The 22,687-nt window shown below is 38.1% G+C and overlaps 1 protein-coding gene across 5 annotated transcripts in view; it reads right to left on the reverse strand.

Annotated features, from left to right (window-relative positions):
* Positions 1–19,978, reverse strand: part of NOL11 (nucleolar protein 11) — a 37,766-nt gene extending 17,788 nt beyond the window's left edge. For 2 of the 5 annotated variants that reach the window (XR_016389020.1, XM_089901450.1), the window contains exons 1-17: positions 19,520–19,974; positions 17,133–17,246; positions 16,956–17,012; positions 15,264–15,412; positions 14,064–14,121; positions 13,603–13,747; positions 12,048–12,236; positions 8,546–8,622; positions 7,258–7,381; positions 6,676–6,764; positions 5,804–5,878; positions 5,168–5,352; positions 4,873–4,998; positions 4,488–4,718; positions 3,964–4,042; positions 3,352–3,444; positions 1,364–1,471 (exon numbers count right to left, since the gene is read on the reverse strand). Coding sequence is in view for 4 of the 5 variants with exons in the window: in XM_089901450.1 (XP_089757576.1) it covers positions 1,364–1,471; positions 3,352–3,444; positions 3,964–4,042; positions 4,488–4,718; positions 4,873–4,998; positions 5,168–5,352; positions 5,804–5,878; positions 6,676–6,764; positions 7,258–7,381; positions 8,546–8,622; positions 12,048–12,236; positions 13,603–13,747; positions 14,064–14,121; positions 15,264–15,412; positions 16,956–17,012; positions 17,133–17,246; positions 19,520–19,660 (2,040 nt within the window). In the remaining variant the exon portion in view is untranslated. Of the gene's footprint in view, positions 1–706; positions 1,205–1,363; positions 1,472–3,351; positions 3,445–3,963; positions 4,043–4,487; positions 4,719–4,872; positions 4,999–5,167; positions 5,353–5,803; positions 5,879–6,675; positions 6,765–7,257; positions 7,382–8,545; positions 8,623–12,047; positions 12,237–13,602; positions 13,748–14,063; positions 14,122–15,263; positions 15,413–16,955; positions 17,013–17,132; positions 17,247–19,519 lie in introns of those variants that run through there. The other 3 variants (XM_022589204.3, XM_089901449.1, XM_022589205.3) reach the window with 3 other exon arrangements.
* Between the last annotated feature and the right edge of the window lie 2,709 nt (positions 19,979–22,687).

Raw genomic sequence — 22,687 nt, forward strand, 5'->3', positions numbered from 1 at the left:
CTATACTTCAATTAAAAAAAAAAAAAAAAAAGAATGACAAGGGAGAACCTGTTTGTTAACTGCAACAGTTGTAACTAAAGTTTACAGAGTGCCTGACCTAAATGAAGCCTTTCCCTAACGCAAATTAAGTTGAGCCATCAGGATTCTGTATAACATGGGCTCTAGAACCACACTTGAACTTATATTATGCGCTAGAATTTACTGGAATTTAAAATATATATATATAGTGACCTTTCAGGTTAAAAGAGGTTTCAAAATGATTTATTCATCAGAGACTTTCACAGCTCATAAATGTTTCAAGTTACTCTTGGGAAACTTAGTTCATCACCTGAAAAAGTGATTTCACTTTTAACAAAAATAAATTTGAGTTTATTTTTAAGAAACAAAAGCATCCATTTCTTCTACATAAAGCCTTTCGTTTGTTCTAAACCCGAGTTAAAACAGGAAATTCTATGGTCAAAAGAGACTTTTTTTTTTTTACTATCTAGAAATATATTTCTGTAACTGAAATTAACATCCTAATCACAGAGGTAATCTGAGGGATAATGTTCAAGCCCTGGGAATGTAAGAAGGTAGTGCAAGGAGGTAAAGAACGGGAGACGATGGCAGGAGATAAGCACAGGTGTGTACAAGGCCCCTTCCCACCCTGCCTGTGGAAATGCCCTCTTCTGTCCCCCATGAACACAGATGAGCTGGGACAGCTTCCGACTGTGATAAAACCATGTTTTTCCTAGAATCACTGTTTCTTCAATGGTAGTTTTTTATTAAAAGAAGAACTATTCAAATGGATGGTAAGAAATTCAACTTGTATCAATACACAAATAAGTTTACTTAAAAACACCTCCGTTACATATTTTTAAAAGTTGCAGAATCTCTCCCCACCAGTGTCCATAAGCTAGAATAGCTTCACGTGAAACCTGCAGTCTGACCTAGGAGAATCAATAAGTGATGGTCTAGGTACTTGCTCAGACATTTCTCTTGTCACCGAAGAGACAGTCACAAACAAAACACATCTCTTGCCTGGTTGAGTAGGAAGAATCCACATAAAAGAGCTTCATAAAACGTCTATGAAGGAGAACTGGTAATATCAGAAGAGTTCCAGCACTTCAATTGAATATAATTCTCTATTAGTCTTTTCTTGATTTAATTTCTGTAGCTCACGAAAACTTACTTCAATCTTGTTGAGCTCAGAACAAATGCTTATCTAAAGAAAAAAGTTCCAAAATAACTTTTACCATATTTTGTACATATGGATAAATCCTCCACAATTACTTAGGGCTATTCCAAGAAAAATTTTAATAAATTATAATTTTGGTGCTTCTTGGTTACAAACAGAATTCAGTATAATCAAATAATTACATACCTGGGATTTCACAAACTTGTAAAGACTTAACAGTAGCCTTTTTGCTTCTGGTATCATTACCACAACAGTAAAATTAGCATCTAGAAGTAGACATATCCAATCCATAATCTGAAGATAAACAGGAAAAGGAGTTAAGATTTTAAATTTAATTTTAGGTTAATTCATTTTACAAAGTCCATAATAGTATCAAACAGTTATAAGAAAAAATAAGTCTTCTTTACAGAAGTCTGAACATTTTAGAGATGAAGGAATTTCTAAGCAATCTAAAAAGCCTCTTTTCTGCTTTTCTACTTGTCATTTAACAAGCATAATTGGATCTTTTCCATCAGATTAATCAGTAAAAAGAAAGCCACAGTGATATTTAATCCAAGGGAGAGCTAGCACTTTTTATTTTAAAAAATTCTTGATAACTACTCACAGCTACAAAACAAATAACCCACTCATCTCCTATTCTGAAATATACACTATGACCCAAGAATAAGGTGTCGTGTATTATAGATAAGGTACCAAGAACTAAAATAAAATTATTACTATACATTTATTAAAGTATCCTATGTAGTGTACACCTTCAAATGGTGTTGTTAACATGCAAATATCAGTGTCATGAAAAAGCATTAAGGAAACCAACTATCCATTTGCAGGGAGGGGGGAAAGCTGATACCTGTGTAACTCTCTACACCAAAATAAACTTTATATGTATCAAAGAATTAAACAAAGAAAAGGAAAAGAAATGTACTAGGGGAAGACAGGGTGGCTATTTTTACACTCTTAGAGTGGGAAGGGCCTTAAGCATGGCGTACCCAAAAAGAAGCAGTAAAGGAAAAGCCTAACAATTTTGACAGCATGAAAATTAAAAACCCATCTATGGCAAAAATTACACTAAAGCAAGTAAAAAAGAGTGATAGGAAAAAAAGTATTTGTAATACACTTCATAGAAACAGACTAATTTCTCTTAATATACGAAGAATAATTTATAAGGCAAAATGATAAAGACAGGAAGTGCCAATAGAAAAATTGGACAAAGAACCTGATTAGGCAGTACACAAAAAGGAATATAAATTGGCAAGAAATGATGGTCCACCTTTCTTATTATCAAAGAAATGCAAATTAAAACACTTACTTGTTACCTACTTGACTAGCAGAGAGTAAGGTCTCAGATCTTGGTGGCCATAGTATCTCTTGTCACAACCCTTTGGAAAGGTAGCCTGGCATTTTTGAAACTAAAAATGCATGCACCCTTTATCCAGTAATTTCACTAATGGGAATTTACCCAAGAGGTGTTCTCTCATAATATGCAAGAATATTTCTATAAAGATGCTCACTGAAAGTTTGTTTACAATAGCAAAAAACTGTAAGCAACTTAAATGCCAATCAATAGGGGACTAACAAATTAAGATTTTCTATAAAATCAAATAGTATGCAGTGGTTAAAAAGAATGTTGCAGATGTATATAGCCTGATTCAGAAAATGTGTAAAATGTAGCAATGAGTGAAAAAAAACAAGCTGCAGAATAGCATGCACGTGATCTAATTTGCATGAGAAAGACAAGAGAAAGATAAGTTAAGGTACAGAAAGCAAATTTCTGGACATAAATGCAACTCTTAGTATTGGTTATCTCTAAGAGGGACTTGGGATTATTAGGTTATTAGGAGGACACTTATTATCACTCTCCCCCAATGAAGCTGAGGAAATTCTTGAAAAGGGTCACAATAAAGAATCAGGAATTTAAGATGAATTTAAGTTTCTTAGTATAGAATTATGGCTCTAAAAAATCCATCTACCAAATTGAGTGATCCACTCCAGTGGTTTGTGTACCTGGTGAGGGAGGAGGGTTGTAGGAACCACGAGACAGGGAGAAATCAGTTCCTGGATTCCAGATTCTGATACTATATATATATATATATATATATATATATATATATAAAAAACCTTTTTTTTGTTTAACATATTTTTCCCAGCATCAGATCAAAATAAAAAGATTACCTCACCTGGTTCAGGGTTGGAGGGTGTATTCCAGGAAGAGTCATAGTAGCATTTTCACTACACTTCAGATAAAGGAAATACAAATACTGGAGAAATAGCTAGGTGTTGGGGGGGAAAAAGAACAATCACTTTGATAGGAATATTTTCTCTTTGTAAAGCTAACAAAGAGACTGGAAAGAATTTTAAGAGGCTACTGAATTTAACTGTACATCAGACAAATATGCTAGACATCAGGGGACACATGAATCAAATGCACTCCCTGCCATCAAAGAAGAGTTCATTTGGTTTGGGAGAAGCGGGTGAGGAGCTTATTTTGTTTGTAAATAGTAAGTAGAGAAGAGAGAATCCTTCTCTGGGCAATTCTTTTTAGTTCCTACTCGTTTCTAAGTTAGATGGATGAACCCGGCCTTCGGGTTTGACACCAGGAACACGTCAAGCTCTGCCTCCTCCAGGTCACTCTAGTCTCCCAGGCACGATTTTTCACCTTGAGGGCTGGGAAATCTCTTACTCAGATGAAAGAACTTTATAACCTTTCGAATGCCCTAGAAGCTGGGTAGAGTTAAGGAGCAACACTTAACGCAGAAATAAAATCCTGTAGGATTCGTAAGAACACTCACAGTGATGTGTTGTGCTGGGATGTCCTTCAAATGAGGCAGAAGAAACGTCTCGCTATATGCTGAATGAAGAATTGCATTTCTACTTGGGAATAAAGGAAAATCTCATTTCAACCAATAAAGACTTTTCTACTGAAATAATGAGTAATTCCCTTCCCCAGTAACATTTTTCTAAATTTATACAAAAGTTCTACTTTTCTAGAAGAGTGTTATCACTGAACATTCTCCTCGTAACTAGAGATCATCTGGAATATTTTGCTATTATAGATAATTGGTGTTTATTCAGTAGACTAATTTTTAGAAGTGATAGAGCTTCTATCTTAGTATAGCTTCTTAAATAAGGTTTAAGTAAGTTGTTTGAACACAGCATTGAATGTAATCCATTTTCAAGCAGAAACTGAAAAAAATTGAAAAAAAGAAAAGGAAAAAACCACCTTAAATTATCTAATTACCCCTTAGTTTTTGCTTGGCATTTGACTACATCCCTGGGAAAAAGACAATACAAGGGAAATGGTTTCAAAGGATACAGTAGCGCTGCTCTTTTCCCTGTAACAGGGCATGAAGTGCTCTCCTCTGTTGCAGCCTGAGGCTTCTCAATCAACTCCTGAGCACAGTTCTCACAGTTATCTTCTTCAGGATTGAAACCATTTTGAAGAATTTCAGTTTGTTCTTCTATTTCCCCATCTTGTATAGTAGCAGTATAGTCAGAAACTGACTCCATATTGATATCTGTTTCTTGAAGACTGTCATCACCAATGCTATCATGTTAATTGAAAGCAGGAAATAATTCTTATCAGTAGCTGAACTTACTGGAAAATTTTTCATTTTCTAAGACTTTAAAGTTTAAGAAATAAAATAAAACAATAGATTAAAAATGCAGTGAAAGTAAAGGACCATCAGCTTCTAACTTACCTCAAGAAAATTTTTAAGCAAGCGCAGGTGACTGACTCAGGGATGTCAGGGAACTGCTGTAGGCAGAGCTGTAGGATCTGCACATCTGTCTTTTCTAAGGCAAACTCCATTAAGCCAGGGCACAAGCTAAGACCAAAAACATGAATCATTTATATATATTAAGAAACTCTCAATTGCAAATAATTCATAAGGCTTTTACAGAGTATAAAAATCAGAACTGTAAAAAACAAGGTCAAAAGAGTTATGTGTATAAAGTTTGGTGTACAGAAACATTTACCTGTAAAGAAACATTTACCTGTAAGAAAGCACACGTGTTTGGATAAGCTGCATCAGACAGTTCCGAGGATAAAATGATGGTTCTGCTTTATATCTTCCCAGAAGTCCTATTACTACATCCCCAATAATAGTATGAAAGTCAGGGGTCCGCTGAACAGCCAAAAATTTACGTAGTTCTACTTCAATATGTTTTTCTGAATCTTTCTGAAAGGGCAGAAGTAAAGAGTTCAGTGTGGTACATTAATAAATGTCGCTCTGCACTTAAAAGTTCCTAGCTTAACATTGTCTTAAATCACTAACAGCATTCATGCATTCCTGTGAAACTGGAGTTGATATACAATTTACTGGACAAAGACAAAATACAAAGAAGAAAAAAAAACTCAAGGATTTAGAAATCAAAATTTCTAAGAAGCTAAATTACAAACATTCAATGCAAAGGTGAATGAGATATGAGGCCACCACCATCACACTGATCTCACGAAATGCTTAGTGAGAGTCAAATAAGCCAAAGCATCACTCTGGCAACCTCAATATACTATACAAATGTTAGCCATAGCTCTAAAAATGATCACAAGAGGAAGACAGAATAAAAAGTACATAGGATTTCTTTTAACCATGAGTTGATTTTTCGTATTTCTAATATTTTAAAATTTACCTGTACGGCTGCTAAGAGTTGTGTGGATGGTGGAACCTCCGGCTGTACACTCACTTCAATTTTCCTTCTCCTTAACTGGAATTCAGTAAATTGATTAGGATCTCAAAACAACACAAAAGATGCAATAGACATTTAGAAGAATATAAAATGTCCCAAAGAGACTGGCACACTTTTGCTCTAATCACAAACTTTTTTTTTAAATTTATTTATTTTTGGCTGCATTGGGTCTTCGTTGCTGCGTGTGGGCTTTCTCTAGTTGTAGCGAGTGGGGGCTACTCTTCATTGCAGTGCGCGGGCTTCTCACTGCAGTGGCTTCTCTTGTTGCGGAGCACGGGCTCTAGGAATGTGGGCTTCAGTAGCTGTGGCTTGCGGGCTCTAGAGCACAGGCTCAGTAGTTGTGGCGCAGGGGCTTAGCTGCTCCGGGGCATGTGGGAACCAGACCAGGACTCGAACCCGTGTCCCCTGCATTGGCAGGTGGGGATTCTTAACCACTGCGCCACCAGGGAAGTCCATTCACAAGCTTTTTTAGGGTTTGGTTTTCTTATAGTGAAAAGTGGGTCTATTTCAACTTTTAACTTAAATATCTTTAAAGTTTTCATTTTTTCATAAATAAAATCTCTATACTCTATTATTACTAATTGCAAACTGGTCCATTTTTACACCTGGGTCTTACACACATGCCCATAAAAACTACTAGACGACATGTGTCACTTTCGGATAAGGGCTGTCAGGTTACTGGGTTCAAGCTTCAAATCACCCCATCATTAAGAGCAAGTTGTAAGAGTTGTACAAATATGAATTATTAAAATAATTCAGCCTTTTCTGTTTTTTAACATCTGTAGTAACATTTCTATTTCAACTACCAAACTTACGATTCTCTTTGACTGCTCTGAGTTCTGAGATCCAAGTTCATATCCCTGTGATGTTTCCCAGTTTACAAAATGAGTCATGGCATGAATGTCTAAGAAAACACAGAACACACAATTACTGGAATTTTTTGACCTATTGGTATTTACCCAGCCAATCAATCAAACAAAGAACAATAAAACAACCACCACTCACGCACAATTCAAAAGCGGCTTTAAAGTCCATTTCATTCTACCAGTAACCTCAGATCAGTAAATCATAATATCCTAAAAGGCTATGTGCCCAACAGATGAGGCCACTGGTAAACCAAGGAGGGAAAAAGCATTTCTGATTTTGTCTGCAGGACTTTCCCGTTGCCCCTAAAGTCAGAACACTGGCTTTCAAAATGCAGCGTAGCTCTTTAACCTGCAGCAGTATCTGCAATGTGGACTGTTCCCAAGGTAGCTTCCTGACCAATAAAATCTGAATGAACACTGGCAAATTTCAACATTAAGAACAGGTTATGCAAACCGATAGCTGTGAAAATCTACATATCAAACTAGAAGTTTATAAATTGGTTTTTAGTAATAAAACATTTAAGTTCCTACCTGGATCTTGACTATGCTTGAGTTTTCCAAGAGCACCTGCTAATGATGACACCTCACACTTGTATGGGATTACAGTTAGAAATTTTCCATGTAGCATAAACAAATTTTCCCCATGATACCAGAGCTACAAAAAAGTTATCAAAAATGTAAGCAATCCTTTTTCTCTTCTAAGATCTGATTCAACAAAGCCATATAACTTATAACAATAACTTGTGGTGGAAGTAATCTTAATATAACAGGAAAGGATAAGGTGAAGTTAAGCAACTTTCCAGAATAATCTCATATGTTCAACTTATTAATTGAGGTAGGTTTACAAAGCTCTTATTTTTGCCCATGTCTGAATAAAGCATAATTTAAAGATAATTTCTTTTGACTCATAAAAATTTGATCAACACATATATTTAAAATAAATGAATTGTTTAAAATAAATATTGTCAATATTACACATCTATTAACGTGATACTCACAAAGGCTATTGTAACACAGGCAAACTGTTTTGATGTACGAAATGAAAAAAGCAGAATTGAACAGTTTCTATCTCATGATCTCAATTATAAAATTGTAAAACTGAGACAGGTATATGAATAAAAAGCTCAAAGGAACACGGAAATCAAAAGTGAAGTTTGTTAGAGCAGTGGAATTGTGAACGGCTAATCTTGTGAAAATTACTTGTTTAAATATAAATTAGAATTCTATGCTAAGAAACATAGTCTCCTTATCCTCTAAGTACAATGATCAACAACATCCTATATCTTGATTTATTTATATCTTATATTCACTAAACAACCAGTACTTACTGAGTACCTTTGTTAAGCACTGAAGATATGATGGAGAACAAAAAAGACAAGGTCCCTTGCCTCAGGAAGTTTATAGTCTGGTCACCTTAAATTTTAATTCTTTAAGTATTCTTACGTAATTCCATGATAACATTTAACATATAACCTAAAAGACTAATTTATTAGGCAAAGTAACAGCCCTTGGGTATAGTTCAAAATACAAAAGTAAAAAGATAAAACCAAAGTGAGATTAAAAAGTTTTGTTAACTAGCTAACTGTTCTCTCCTGATCTATAATTAGCTTATAATTTAGTCTTTTGAAAGTGACAAACATAAGGAAACTATAAAAATAACCAAATTAAATATAATCTCGCAGGTAGAAAATACTTCTTAATTTATTTTAATCAAAACTGATAAAATATTTAGATCCGAAGAGGTCTCTTCCCTTACAGTCTATTTGTCAGACACAAAAATAAGTACATTTGAAAAAAACCCCAAAGTGCAAAAACTTACTTGACCGCTGGTCCCTTGTGGTAACTCTTTTGAAGTCTGTAGTGTTTGAAATTTTGTATTCCATATGGAGAGGCATTCTATAAAATAAGACATACAAATTCAGAAGTTGGGACTTCCCTGGAGGTCCAGTGGTTAAGACTCCGCGCTTCCACTGCAGGGGGTGCGGGTCTGATCCCTGGTCGGGAAACTAAAGATCCCGCATGCCTCGTGGTGCGGCCAAAAAATTAAAAAAAAAAAAAAAAAAAAAAGTCCCAAGTTCAGAAGTCAGCCAAATATAAATATATGGTGCTGGGGGTGAGGAGAAGGGAGGGAGGGAGGAGGGAAGTCATAGTTAAACACATAGGTCTTGCTTTATTAGGAACAAAAATGAGTAATGAAGACAGAAATTCACAGATATGAGCTATCATGACAAGTGGACACATAGGCAGGCAGGGGGCATATGGGAATCTGTGTACCTTCCCCTCAATTTTGCTGTGAACCTTAAACTTCTCTAAAAAAATAAAGCATTTTTTAAAAAAATTAATGAATTTTCTATTGAAGTACAGTTGCTGCACAATATTACGTAAATTACAGTTGTACAACATAGTGATTCACAATTTATAGTTATTATAAAATACTGCCTTATTCCCCATGTTGTACACATACGCTTGTAGCTTATTTTATACGTAATAGTTTGTACCTCTTACTCCACTACCCCTATCTTGCCCCTCCTCCCTTCCCTCTCCCCACTGGTAACTAGTTTGTCCTCTGTATCTTTGAGTCTGCTTCTTTTGTTCTATTCACTAGTTTGTTGTACTTTTTAGAGTCCACATATAAGTGATGTCACACAGTATTTGTCTTTCTCTGTCTGACTTATTTCACTTTGCATGTCCTCCAAGTTCATCCATGTTGCTGCAATGGCAAAATTTCATTCTTTTTAATGGCTGAGTAGTAATCCATTTTATATATATATATATGTACACACACACACAAATATATATACACACATACATATCTACACACCCACCCCACTTCTTTACCCACTCATCTGTTGATGGACACTTAGGATGCTTTCCTATCTTGGCAATTGTAAATAATGCTGCTATGAACATTGGGGTCCAGGTATCTTTCTGAATTAGTTTGTTTTTTCAGATATATACCCAGGAGTGAAACTGCTGGGTCATATGGTAGTTCTACTTTTAGTTTTTTGAGAAACCTCCATACTGTTTTCCACAGTGGCTGCACCAATTTACATTCCCACCAACAGAGTACGAGGCTTCCCTTTTCTCCACATCCTCACCAACACCTATTATTTGTGTTCTTTTTGATGACAGCCACTCTGACAGGTGTGAGGTGATACCTCATTGTGGTTTTGGTTTGCATTCCCCTGATGATTAGCGATGTTGAGCATCTCTTCATGTGTGTGTTGGCCATCTGCATTTCCTCTTTGAAAAAAATGTCTATCCAGTTCTTCTGCCCATTTTTCATTGACTTTGAGTTGTATGAGCTGTTTATATATGTTGGATATTAATCCCTTATCAGTCATATCATTTGCAAATATTTTCTCCCATTCAGTAGGTTGTCTGTTCGATTTGTCGACGTTTCTTTTGCTGTGCAAAAGCTTTTAAAATTTAATTAGGCCCCAACTGTTTATTTTTGTTTTTATTTCCTTTGTGTTAGCAGACAGATGCAAAAAACTATTGCTGTGATTTATGTCGGAATGTTCTGCCTATATTTTCCTCTTAAAAAAATAAAGTCGGGCTTCCCTGGTGGCGCAGTGGTTGAGAATCCGCCGGCCAATGCAGTGGACATGGGTTCAATCCCTGGTCTGGGAAGATCCCACATGCCGCAGAGCAACTAAGCTTGTGTGCCACAACTACTGAGCCCACGTGCTGCAACTACTGAAGCCCACACGCCTGGAGTCCGTGCTCCACAATGAGAGAAGCCACTGCAGTGAAAAGCCCACGCACCGCAACGAAGAGTAGCCCCCGCTCGCCGCAACTAGAAAAAGCCCGCGTGCAGCAACGAAGACCCAACACAGCCAAAAATAAATAAATAAATAAATAAAATTTTAAAAAGAAAAAAAATTCAATACAGATGCTGCTATGGAAGGCTCTCTATGATATCTCAGGTAAGTGGATAAATTAAGGTATACAACAGAGGATAAGGTATGCTACCATTTGTGTAAAAAGAGGAAGAAAAATAAGTAGTAGTATTTGCATATATTTAAAAAAACTCTGGAAAGAGACATGGGAAACTTTACTGAGGTTACTGAGTTTTTGGGGGGTTAGACCAGGAACTAGAGAGGGAGGATGGGGGTTGAGAGAGGAGAAGCACAGCCTGGTAAAGTGGCTAAAAGCCAGGACTTAAGAACGGTAAGATATATGGCGTAAGAATCAACCTGCTTGGGTTGAACCTTAGTTCCACTACTTAGTTACCTAACATCTCAGTTTCTCATTTGTAAAATAAGGGTGATAATAACTGGGCTTTCTCTCATAGGGTTGTTGGAGGATTAAATGACACAGATAATGAAATAATACAAGTAAAACACCTGGCACAGGACAGTATGCCATAAGTGGTAGCTCCTATCTTAAAAAGAAGAAACAAAACAAAATACACAAGGATGGCCATATCAAGTTTGTAGTCAATAGGGAGCCTGGCCTGAATAAAGCAGAGAGTTCTTGCTTTGAAATTGGGAGAAGAGACTGGAAAACGTGGACAGGGTCTAGACTGTGGCGAGAGTTGAATGCTAAACCATAGATTTGGAGTTTTATAGTGTAGGCTGGGAGACCCCAATCTTGCACTGGCCAGGAACAACTGTGTCCTTCATGATAGACTACAATTGTCTGTGTGGAGGGGTGTTTGGGGGTGAGGAGGTGAGGTGATGATGAAAATCCTGCTCTGAAGTCACAGAGACAAAAGGCACACTAGGGCTTCCCTGGTGGCGCAGTGGTTGGGAGTCCGCCTGCCGATGCAGGGGACACGGGTTCGTGCCCCGGTCTGGGAAGATCCCACATGCCGCGGAGCGGCTAGGCCCGTGAGCCATGGCTGCTGAGCCTGCGCATCTGGAGCCTGTGCTCCACAACGGGAGAGGCCACAACAGTGAGAGGCCCGTGTACTGCAAAAAAAAAAAAAAAAAAAAAAGGCACACTAGTAGTCCCCAAATTTCAAGCTGTCCAAGACTAATGAATTTATATTCTGCTAAAGTGTCACCAAGGGATGAATTCAATCCTCTACTGCAAGTCTTACCAATGTTTCCAATGCCTACAGGCTGGCACAGATATTTGCAGTTTTTATTTAAGACACTGGTGACAAGCAAGGTAGTGAGTGATATAGGAAATGTTTTAGAGAAACTGATCAAGGCAAGATGAAATCAAAGACCTATTCAAGAATTAGGAAGCTACAGTGAAAAAGAGAATGAATTAGGGTGGTAATAAATAAATGAAAAAGAAAGAGGAGACTTAAAAGTACACTTTGATGGAAAAAATCCAAAGGACTGCTTAACTGATTGGATTTTAGTTACCCTTAGAAGCTGATAGTGGTGGTCCCAGGACTGCTACGTGATCTTGATCCAGGATGGTGAGTGCAACGCCACTTCGAGCATTGCCAGACACCACGGACTTGAGCAACAGTGATCGAACTACCCTCTGATTTTTTTCTGGGTCACTTGGATGTATTGGTATCAAGGTTTCATATACACATCCATCAGAGCCTGTTGGAAACAAGTATTTATTGTTCCTTATTGGATAAATGATAGTTCTATATCTGTTATAATTAAATGTACTAAGTTGTTAATAAGATTTTACCAATTTGACAGAGAATCCAACCAGAAAAATAAACAAATGTAATAATCACATCACTCTATGCTTTCCCATAAAGAATATACTACAAACCTAAAGTTGATGGAGGAGAAATAGTAATAAAAATTTCAGTAAGAAATGTCATGATAACCATGAAATAAAAATTTTAAGTATCTGTAATAACTTAAAATATGAGGGGACTGCCAGGAATACAGACAATTCAATCAGTAAAAGCCTGTATCTCTTATTAGAAATTAATTAGCATTCTGGTCTAAATATTACATTTCTTGTTACTCCAGCACCCTAAAACCTTATTAAATTGCTGGGTTTTGTAGGTCAATTGTATTTTTGGCAATTTCATGTGGTTCTAGCTATGTTACATGAAGATTTTATGACCCTTTGGTTCAGATTCCCTTACTTCAATGTTCAAAAGCTAAAACATAACTCACAAACTTCTGTGTAACAATTAATATGTCCTATAGGTTAAACTTTAAGAAAACCAGTCCCTCTTAAGCAAAGGTATTAAGCGGATTCCAATGACACTCTAGACATGATAAACGAAGGGAGCCTTTTTCTTAACAGCCACTGCAAACGTTTGCACATTGAAAAACTTCACAAAGATTTTAAACTGTGATAACATGAAAATATTTCCTAAATACTGCTCTGTTTCCTCCTTAACCTTCCCAAAACAACTTCAAAAGAAGCCATAAAGAGCTGGGGGGAGAGAAGACCACAAAGGCATTTTTTCCCCCTAGATGCATAAGACTGGGATTAAACCTCAGAGCATTAGGTAGAGGTAAACTCCAAGGCATTAAAAAATAATCTGTAAAATGGTGGCTAGAGTCCAAGACTGCTTTGTTAGTGTACTTTTACTCACCTGTCTCTGTCACTGCTCAAAGGAATGGCACACTATAGGTTGGAAAAGTGGAATGGGGAGGCCATGCAGTACCAACCTTAGGTATTTCATGGTTCACTAATTACAATATCAAAAAAACTGGACTTATCATAATAAAGAGTGATTTTTCCTTTTTTATTGGTATATTATTTATTGCTTATGATAAAATTTTAAGACATAAAATTTACCTGCAGAGAATTACTGACCTATTGCGTGACTAGGCATGGCAAAATGCAAAAAGTGAAGGTATAAATGCTTGTAAGGAAGCATGGAAAGGGAAATACTACAACAGAAAACTGTAAAAACTGAAGACTCGAACTTAAAACACTATCCTGTAATACCCCTTTATTTATAAACTCTGAAAGTTTTAAAAAAGTACTTACTTAATGACATCAGAGAGATGAATTTCCGATGCACAGATGTACTAAAACTCTGTGTAACCGATTTTTCTTCTTGTCCAAGTAAAAGTGTGTATTTGCTTAGGATACGTGAGTTAAACTTTTGTACATAAGCAAAGTAATTTCCATGCTGGAAAAAAAAAAGTTATTTTATTTTAAAAATATTCCCATTTCCACCAACTATATTTAAATGTTGAGACCAGCTGCTGCCCCACTGTAATTACTTTAATGAGTGCTTAAAAACCTCTTGTCCAATTAAATTTAAAAAGTTATAAAATATATTTAATTCAGGCATAGAAATAATTATAACTAATAGATTTTTCAGTATTTTAAAAATATATTAAAATTTTCTGAAAGAAATACCAAAGTCCAATTTTAGTTTTAAAAATCATACAGATGACTCTGAAATGTCACAAAATGGGCCAGGAATTAAAGATATCGCTTACTTTTTCAGTAATAAAAATCAGCACAGGATGCCTAAATACCATAAAAAACTTTGTCCACCTAAAAAAAGAAAAAGAAAAATTATAAAATGCAAAATCACCAGTTGAAACACACCATCAATCTAAATGTAAGAGATTATCTTTTATTAAATATTTTTTAGAGCCAGAGAGGTAGCAGAGAACACTTGATTCAGTGTTTCAAAATAGCTACCACGGGGACCTAGAAGGCATTCCTCTGTCAAATGCATCTCTGGATTAAATGCAAGTTGCTGAGCTTCCCAGAACTTTAAAGACAATAACGTGAACTATAAAGTACCAAGGGCATGTAAGACAAGATGCGGTGTTCCCCAAACTTAATTGACCCACCCCTCCTTTTTTCAGAGTCATTTTGGGGCCTAGTGTTCTCAGGAAAACATTAGCATCTCACCTGCCTTCTTCAAGTGACAGCGGGAACTGAGGCATAGGGAGGGTAAGGGGCCTGTAACCAAGGCTGCACAGCCATTTTCTGGCAAAGTGGGGATTAGAACCCAGATTCTCTACCTATATCTTTTTGCGTAAAGATTTCCTCCAAATACAGTTGCTCACACTTTAGAGGCATTCATTGGGTCTAAGATATAACGGGTCACTGTCCACATTGTTGAGTGACTACGTACAAGTCTTTGCTTGGACCTTTAAAGATTTAGTTTACATCAGGTGGGCCGGGAGGGGCAGCAAGTTAACCAAACAGGAAATGGGATGAAAGAACAGGGAATGGATAGATGTAAAACTGTGAGATTTCCTTCTATCATTTGTGCGAGTCATTTCCCAAGTTTTATTTCAGAATCTGGGAAAGAAGAGGTCTCAAAGCATTATCCTGATTCCACTAACAAGCTGCACATTTCTTCAGGCGAAAGGGTTCTGACCTTGGCAGTCAGGGCTATATGACAGAAGATTCCGGTCTTGTGGGATTACTCACTTAATTTTCAAATAACTGACTATCCAGTTCTGTTATTAGGACAGGACTCATTTGGCCCCAGCTTCCTCAATCACTTATCACGCCAGAGGCTTTTGAGGGATGTGATTTTGGCTACTGTCTTATAGACGGTTTTCAATCAGCTTACTTTTATCACGTTTATAATCAAAATACTTTTGAACAAGGCAAAGAATATAAAAAACACAGAGTGCATTTTCTTTTTGGTAAAAATTACAAGTATTAGAACTTACTTAATCACTTCTTCATCAGAGATAACAGTTTCAATTTTCTGCTGGGGCTCTGCAAGCAAGGCCTCTAAACCACGAATGGCACCTTCCTTGAACAGCACCAAGGGTTCTGTCCCCTGTATTGAATGTATCCTATATACCTCAGCGGACAACTAGAAGAACATAAAAACATTTAAATTTTTATTCTAAAGGAACTGCCACCTAATAGAATCAGGACATTTACAGAAGGCTTATCCTTTTTTTTTTTTATTTTAATAAACTTATTTGTTTATTTTTGGCTGTATTGGGTCTTCATTGCCGAGCGCGGGCTCTCTCTAGCTGCAGCCAGCAGGGGATACTCCTCGCTGCAGTGCGCGGGCCTCTCATTGCGGTGGCCTCTCCGGCTGCGGAGCACGGGCTCTAGAGCACAGGCTCAGTAGTTGTGGCTCACGGGCTTAGCTGCTCCACGGCATGTGGGATCTTCCCGGACCAGGGCTCGAACCCGTGTCCCCTGCATTGGCAGGCGGATTCCCAACCACTGCACCACCAGGGAAGTCCCGGAGAAGGCTTATCTTTAAGGGACTGATTTGCTTTCCTTTTTACTCAATTTTGTTTCATAATTATGTATGGTTCCAAAGTTAAATCTAACATAAAATACATTCAGAAGTCTAACTTTTGATCCTATTCTCTATCCTCTCCCCTGCTCACCCCCATATGTAATCACTTTTATTCATTTTTGGTTTATCTTTCCACTGTAAATACTGGAGGTTAGGCTATAACCTGGGTCTCTCAAAACTGGAGGTGAGGAGAGGTACAAACAAAGGCACTAATGCAGAGTTATAAGCGGTTCTGGTATTAGAAAAAGAAAGATGCCATATATAAATACATGAGCCACACACATATATATTTATGTTTGTGTGTGTGTGTATGTGTGTATGTATGTATGTATGTATACATAGCCTGCAAGCTCAGGAAAAGAAGTTAACACCATATGTAGGATTAAAAAAAAAACAAAAAAAACCCATTGTGTAAAATTCAGGATCGTGTTACTTCAGGGTAAACAAAATGACTGGAGCCAGGTGGCAGCACAGGTAGCTGGCTAGAGGTTTCAAGGGTCCGGGTGACAACTGCGGTTGCATGTGAATCAGCTCTGTTGTGAACCAATTCTAAAATATGCCAATTGTATTTAGAGTTAGACATTTAGAGCCATAAAGAACTTTCAAGATTAACCTAGTTAGAGATCTTCATTTTATAAGACAAAGTTAATTAACATACTTTAGGTCATTAGGAGAAAAGGCACAGTTAGTCATGGTTCTTTTTCACTGCAGTATGTGCCACTTTTAAAATGTATAACGCATAAAACTTGCAGGGTCTGTTCTACCTATTTTAAGAAAGAGAACAATGAAGTTCATTTGCTCTTGCAAGGGACACACCACAAACATTTAAACTCATGGAAATAACTATAATGTATCATTCATGAATTATTTAAATCCTCAACCTCATATGAATATAACATATCATCTAACATTTTATAACATATTAACTCATAAGTTGAGACATTTTACCAAGACATACTGTAGGATAGCTAGAATGAAAAACTGGTTATAACCTTTATGTCATGTTCACAGACACTTTAAGATAAATAACTGCTACATTACAAATTATTCCATCTCACCAATAAACTAAATAAATGTGTTGGAAAATCCAAAGACTTACTGTCGCTTTAAATACTTTATCCAGGTTTACGTCTTCATTATTCCATATTCTCAAGACCTGAAATAAAAACATACAAGTTAAAAAGCATTCCAATTTCCATTTACATACAACATGAATAGTTAATAAATCAAAATTTGATTTGTTTTGTATATATTATATAAAAGTTTTAGAACTCACCTTATTATCATGTACAACAATATACTCTCCAGTTTGAAAGTTGCACACAGCTGGACATGTTATAATTTGACCTTGTTTCACTGACCAGCTCCCCAAGGGTTTCTGATCAGAAACCTAATGAAATGAACATACAATATTCAAAAAGTCAGTTTCAGACATTAAAGCAATTAAATTTACATTCAGAAGAAATCATTAAAACGATAGCATTTAACAAATCTCCTAAATTAAAACAATAGCTAGTCACAAAAAGACAAATACTATGTGGATTCCACTTAAGACAGAAAGTAGAATGGTGGTTGCCTGGGGTTGGGGAAATTGGGAGTTATTATTTAATGAGTACAGAGTTTCAGTTTTACCAGATGAAAAGAGTTCTGGAGATGGATGGTGGTGATGACTGCACAACAATGTGAATATATGTACTCAATACCCTGAACTGTACACTTATAGTCATTAAGATAGTAAATTTTGTTATGTGTACTTTACTACAATTTAAAAAAAAACTTTAAAAGAGTAGTTAAAATGAAAATATAAGTTCCTAAAGTGAAAAAAAGTAAATTAATATCGGCACTTTGGTAATGAACAATATTAGTATATTTAAAAAACTGATGCAGTTGTGCCCTTGAACAGGGGCATGAGAAACAGAATAAGGATAGCTGGCATCATGCCAATTCTAATCAGCCACTCTATTCCTATGCAGGAACTGCAAAAAGTCCACTTGACAGCCAGGTAAAAACCAACGGTGTCTTCAGAAGCATCAAAACAAGCAAACAGTATAGTGTACTGTTGGCAACCTGTTCCCCAAACTTCAATGCAGACAGCTAGCTTTTTTTTAAATTGAAGTATAGTTGTTGCACAATATTATATAAGTTACAGGTGTACCATCTAGTGACTCAGTTTTAAAGGCTATACTCCACTTATAGTTATTATAAAATATTGGCTATATTCCCCCTGTTGTACAATATATCCTTGTAGCTTTTTTTTTTCCTTGTAGCTTATTTTATACATAACTGTTTACACCTCTTACTCCCGTATCCCTATTTTGCCCCTCCCCCCTTCCCTGTCACCACTGGTAACCACTAGTTCTCTATATCTGTGAGTCTGCTTCCTTTTTGTTATAATCACTAGTTTGTTGTAGTTTTTAGATTCCATACATAAGTGCTATCACAGTATTCGTCTTTCTCTGACTCTCTTCACTTAGCATAATGCCCTCCATGTTGCTGCAAACGGCAAAATTTCATTATTTTTTTAATGGCTGAGTAGTATTCCATTGTATAGATATACACCACCTCTTTATCCATTCATCTATTGATGCACACTTAGGTTGCTTCCATATCTTGGAATGGAAGATAATAAATAATAATAAATAATGCTGCTATGAACACTGGGTGCATGTATCTTTTCGAATTAGTGTTTTTGTTTTTTGGGGTTTTTTTTGGATATATACCCAGGAGTGAAACTGCTGGGTCACATGGTTGCTTTATTTTTAGTTTTTTGAGAAATCACCATACTGTCTTCCATAGTGACTGCACCACTTTACATTCCCACCAACAGGGTACAAGGCTTCTCTTTTCTCCATGTCCTCACCAACATTTTTTGTGTTCTTTTTGATGACAGCCATTCTGACAGGTGTGAGGTGATAGCTCATTGTGGTTTTGGTTTTCATTTCCCTGATGATTACCGATGTTGAGATACCCAACTTCTAAAAGACACAGAAAACTGTTCAGCAGCTCACATAGAAAGAATTACTTTCTATGGAACCACTAAAAGCAAAGTTTAGAAAATGTGCTAAAGCAGTCCTTAGGCTAAATGGGGGGCGGGGTGTGTAGACTTCAAGGGACGCAAATCCAGGATTCACAGGGTGAACCATAGCTGGAAACAGGTCACTCGGAATCAAGATGCCTACTAAGCTGCCAAGAAAGCAAAAAGCCAAAACAAAACACCGACAAAACTTTCCCTCCTAATGAGTAAGAAGCGTAGGGACACAAGGCTAAAGCACTGTTCTGGCAGTGACACCTTCTCCCACCCAACCAATCTCCGTTTAACCCTTCTGCGGGCAGCTGGGGTGACAGAGACCCCAGAAGGGGATCTTAGCAAGGATATCTCCGGGAGATATGAAGCGAAAGCACAGGTTTCCTTTCCTTTCCTTTCCGAATCTAGCCCACGTGCACTTAGACGCTCTGCCGCCTGCAACTCGGAAATATGCCTCTCCGGGAAAACAACCGAGTCAGATTCTAGACCTCATTCAGCGTCCCAAAAAGGCCACAACGGCTCTCCGCTAAGCCCGCTGCAAGACTTCTTTCCAAAGCTGTGAGAAACCTGAGGTTCCGGCTCCGAACTCAGAAAGGGGCGAGACAGCAGCGGCGGCGCTCCGATCCTATTGCTCTCACCTTATAGAGGATGACGGTCCTGCCGCTGTCCGTCACTAGAAACTGGTCTGTTTTGTCGCTCTGCTCCACTCCAAGTGGTCCGTCAGGCCCGGAACCCAGCGGTACCGCAGTCAACGTGAAGCCTTCCTCCAAGGCTGCCATTTTGGTCCAACTTACGGAAGGCCGCGCGTCCGTCCCGGCAGGCTTCGCGCTTTCTCTCGTGAGAACTGGATTAGTTCTCGCCGACTGGATTAGTCATTCGCTAACTGAGATACCTGCTCGTTGAGCCTGCGACCTCTGGCGGGTAGAGATCGCTAGCGGCGCTGCGGACGCCGTCGGGTAGGCGGGGCCTGGAGTTTGCGTCTAGACTCCGCTTCCCAGGCCACACCACCGAGTCCCGGTGTACTGCTCTAGACGGGAAAGAATGGGCAGGCGGGGGAGATCTTACCTGTTAGGTACTGCATTCGCTGCCCCTTATTCAGCTACGGACTTGAGAGGCTGAAGGATGAGCGTGGCAAGTGGCCGAATATAAATAAACTAGATTTTTTTATTTGAAGCGAACTCTAGGAATTGCTAACACGGCTTAATAGAAGAGTGTCCCAAAGGAAAAATATTTCTCTCTTCAGATTAACTCTTCATAACGTGCTGTACCTAACTGAAATGCCTAATACCCCCTGCTTCTCAGAACCCGCCACAAAGGTCTAGTCTGCGGCCTTTTGGGCCTCCCGGGTTGTCTGTCCCCCCTGGCTCTCTGAGCACCCGCGGGGAAATCTCTCCAGGTTACAGGAAATTCAGACTTGTCTGATGAAGCAGGTGACGTTCAAGATCCCTCTGGGCAATTTTTGGCAAGACCATTTCTGGGAGAGATTTTTAAGATAAACATGACTGATTCAATCAATATAAAAACTCAAAAAAGATAAATTATGCATGTTCTTCGGGCGAAACCATGTAAATAGGCAATTATTAACAGATATGTACTATGTGCTACATCACAAAGCAAAATGCCTCCACATCAGTTTAGATTAAGCATCCACACGGATCACCTTGTGTGTGTTTGCTCGTGGCCACAGCCTTGTAACACAGGAGATAGGAGATTATGCAGCTATTATGAAAGAATCAAATGCCTACAGTAAATTCTTTTTTTTTTTGGCCTCACCATGCAGCATGTGGGATCTTAATTCCCCAAACAGGGATGGAACCTGTACCCCCTGCAGTGGAGGCATGGAGTGCTAAACACTGGACCGCCAGGGAACTCCCTACTGTAAATTCTTAATAAGGCTAATAGGTCTTTTTTTTTTTTTTTTAATTTTTTTTTTGGCTGCGTTGGGTCTTTGTTGCTGTGCGCGGACTTTTCTCTAGTTGCGGCGAGCGGGGGCTACTCTTCGTCACGGTTTGCGGTCTTCTCATTGCGGTGGCCTCTCTTGTTGCAGAGAGTGGGCTCTAGGCACACGGGCTTCAGTAGTTGTGGCTCACAGGCTCTAGAGCGCAGGCTCAGTAGTTGTGGTGCACGGGCTTAGTTGCTCCGTGGCATGTGGGATCTTCCTGGACCAGGGCTCCAACCCGTGTGCCCTGCAATGGCAGGCAGATTCTTAACCACTACGCCACCAAGGAAGCCCTAATAGGTCTTTTTTTTCAAAGTGCCTAAGGAGGTTGACTTTGAATTTGTGGCCCCTTTGTTATTTGGAAAAGAAATACAGTGATTCAGCCTAGACATCCTGGCCTCTGTGAAACCTTTCTTTTTCTCTCAGCACAGTCTCTACTGAACCGTGTTTTGCACCTACTGCCCATGTTTGAGATGCCGGGCTAGACACCTCCTCCTCCAGGAAGTCTTCCCTGACTGAGACTGGATTAAATGTCTGATTCAGGGCACCTGTGTTATTGGTACATCCAGTACTGGAAAAGCCCAGTTACTCATGTATTTCCCCCATTACGTTTATTCCTTTGAAGGGACTCTGGATTTATCACTAGTATCTGGCATAGTGCCTGTCCCATTAATATTAGGGGGACTAATGAATAAAGAGTGAAAGTTCACTCATAATTCTGTACGTGTGCTTTCCCTCTTCTTCAGGTTGAAGACTGTAAAACAGGGGTTCTCAAACTTTGTGATTTCAGGGTTCCTTTACACTCTTAAAAATTGTCGATGACTGCAAAAAGCTTCTGTTTTTATGAGGTATATCTATTGATATTAACTGTATTAGAAATTAAAAGTGGGGAGTTGAGAAATATGTATTTATTCATTTGAAAATAATAAATGTAAACACGTTAACGTAAATAATAGGACTTCCCTGGTAGCGCAGTGGTTAAGAATCCGCCTGCCAATATAGGGGACACAGGTTCAAGCCCTGGTCCAGGAAGATCCCACATGCCGCGAAGCAACTAAGCCCATGTGCCATAATTACTGAGCCTGAGCTCTAGAGCCCCTGCTCCGCAACAAGAGAAGCCACTGCAATGACAAGCCCACACACCGCAACAAAGACCGAACACAGTCAAAAAAATAAATAAATAACTTTATATAAACATAAATAACATTTTTATAAAAAATAATTTGAGAAACAATTTAGTGAGAAGAGTGGCATTGTTTTACATTTTTGCAAATCTCTTTAATGTCTGGCTTAATAAAAGGTAACTAGATTCTCATATCTGCTTCTGCACTCAGTCCATTGTGGTATCACATGTCATACCATACCAAAAGAGCTCCGTAGTATTCCCCAAAAGGAAAATAACATCTGAAGAGTTTGTCTTCATGGACTCTCTGAAAGGGCCTCAGGACTCCCAAGGGTTGTACTCAGACTTGCACTTGAAGAGCAAGTATAGGGATCAAGTTTACCTGCCTGGGAAAGGTGAGATCAAAGTTCCTGGTTCCAGAAAAGAGAGATGGAGCAACCTTTCCTGAGTTCTGGAGTCTGGACTAGGTGTAAAGACCCTGAGGGAGTCAAAATAGGAAGAAAACGTGGGAGGGCTTTCACCTTGGAAGTGAAAACTAAGCCCCACCTTCCTGGTACCCAAGAGACCTTAGGGCAAGGAAAAGAACAGCTGCTCTAGGAAGGCTACTGAACTTCTTACAGACGCTAATTGGAACAACTCTGACTCTTATTTTTAGCCCTAGAAAAGATTATGCGACTGGAGATAGATCTTTAAATTTTCTTTGTCTCTTTCTCTTTTTGGATTAGTGTTATGAACTAAATTGTG

Source organism: Delphinapterus leucas, chromosome 19, assembly GCF_059928025.1.
Source record: "Delphinapterus leucas isolate spDelLeu-1000000601 "Yukka" chromosome 19, BTC_Dleu_Yukka2, whole genome shotgun sequence".
In the NCBI taxonomy this organism is placed as follows: Eukaryota; Metazoa; Chordata; class Mammalia; order Artiodactyla; family Monodontidae; genus Delphinapterus; species Delphinapterus leucas.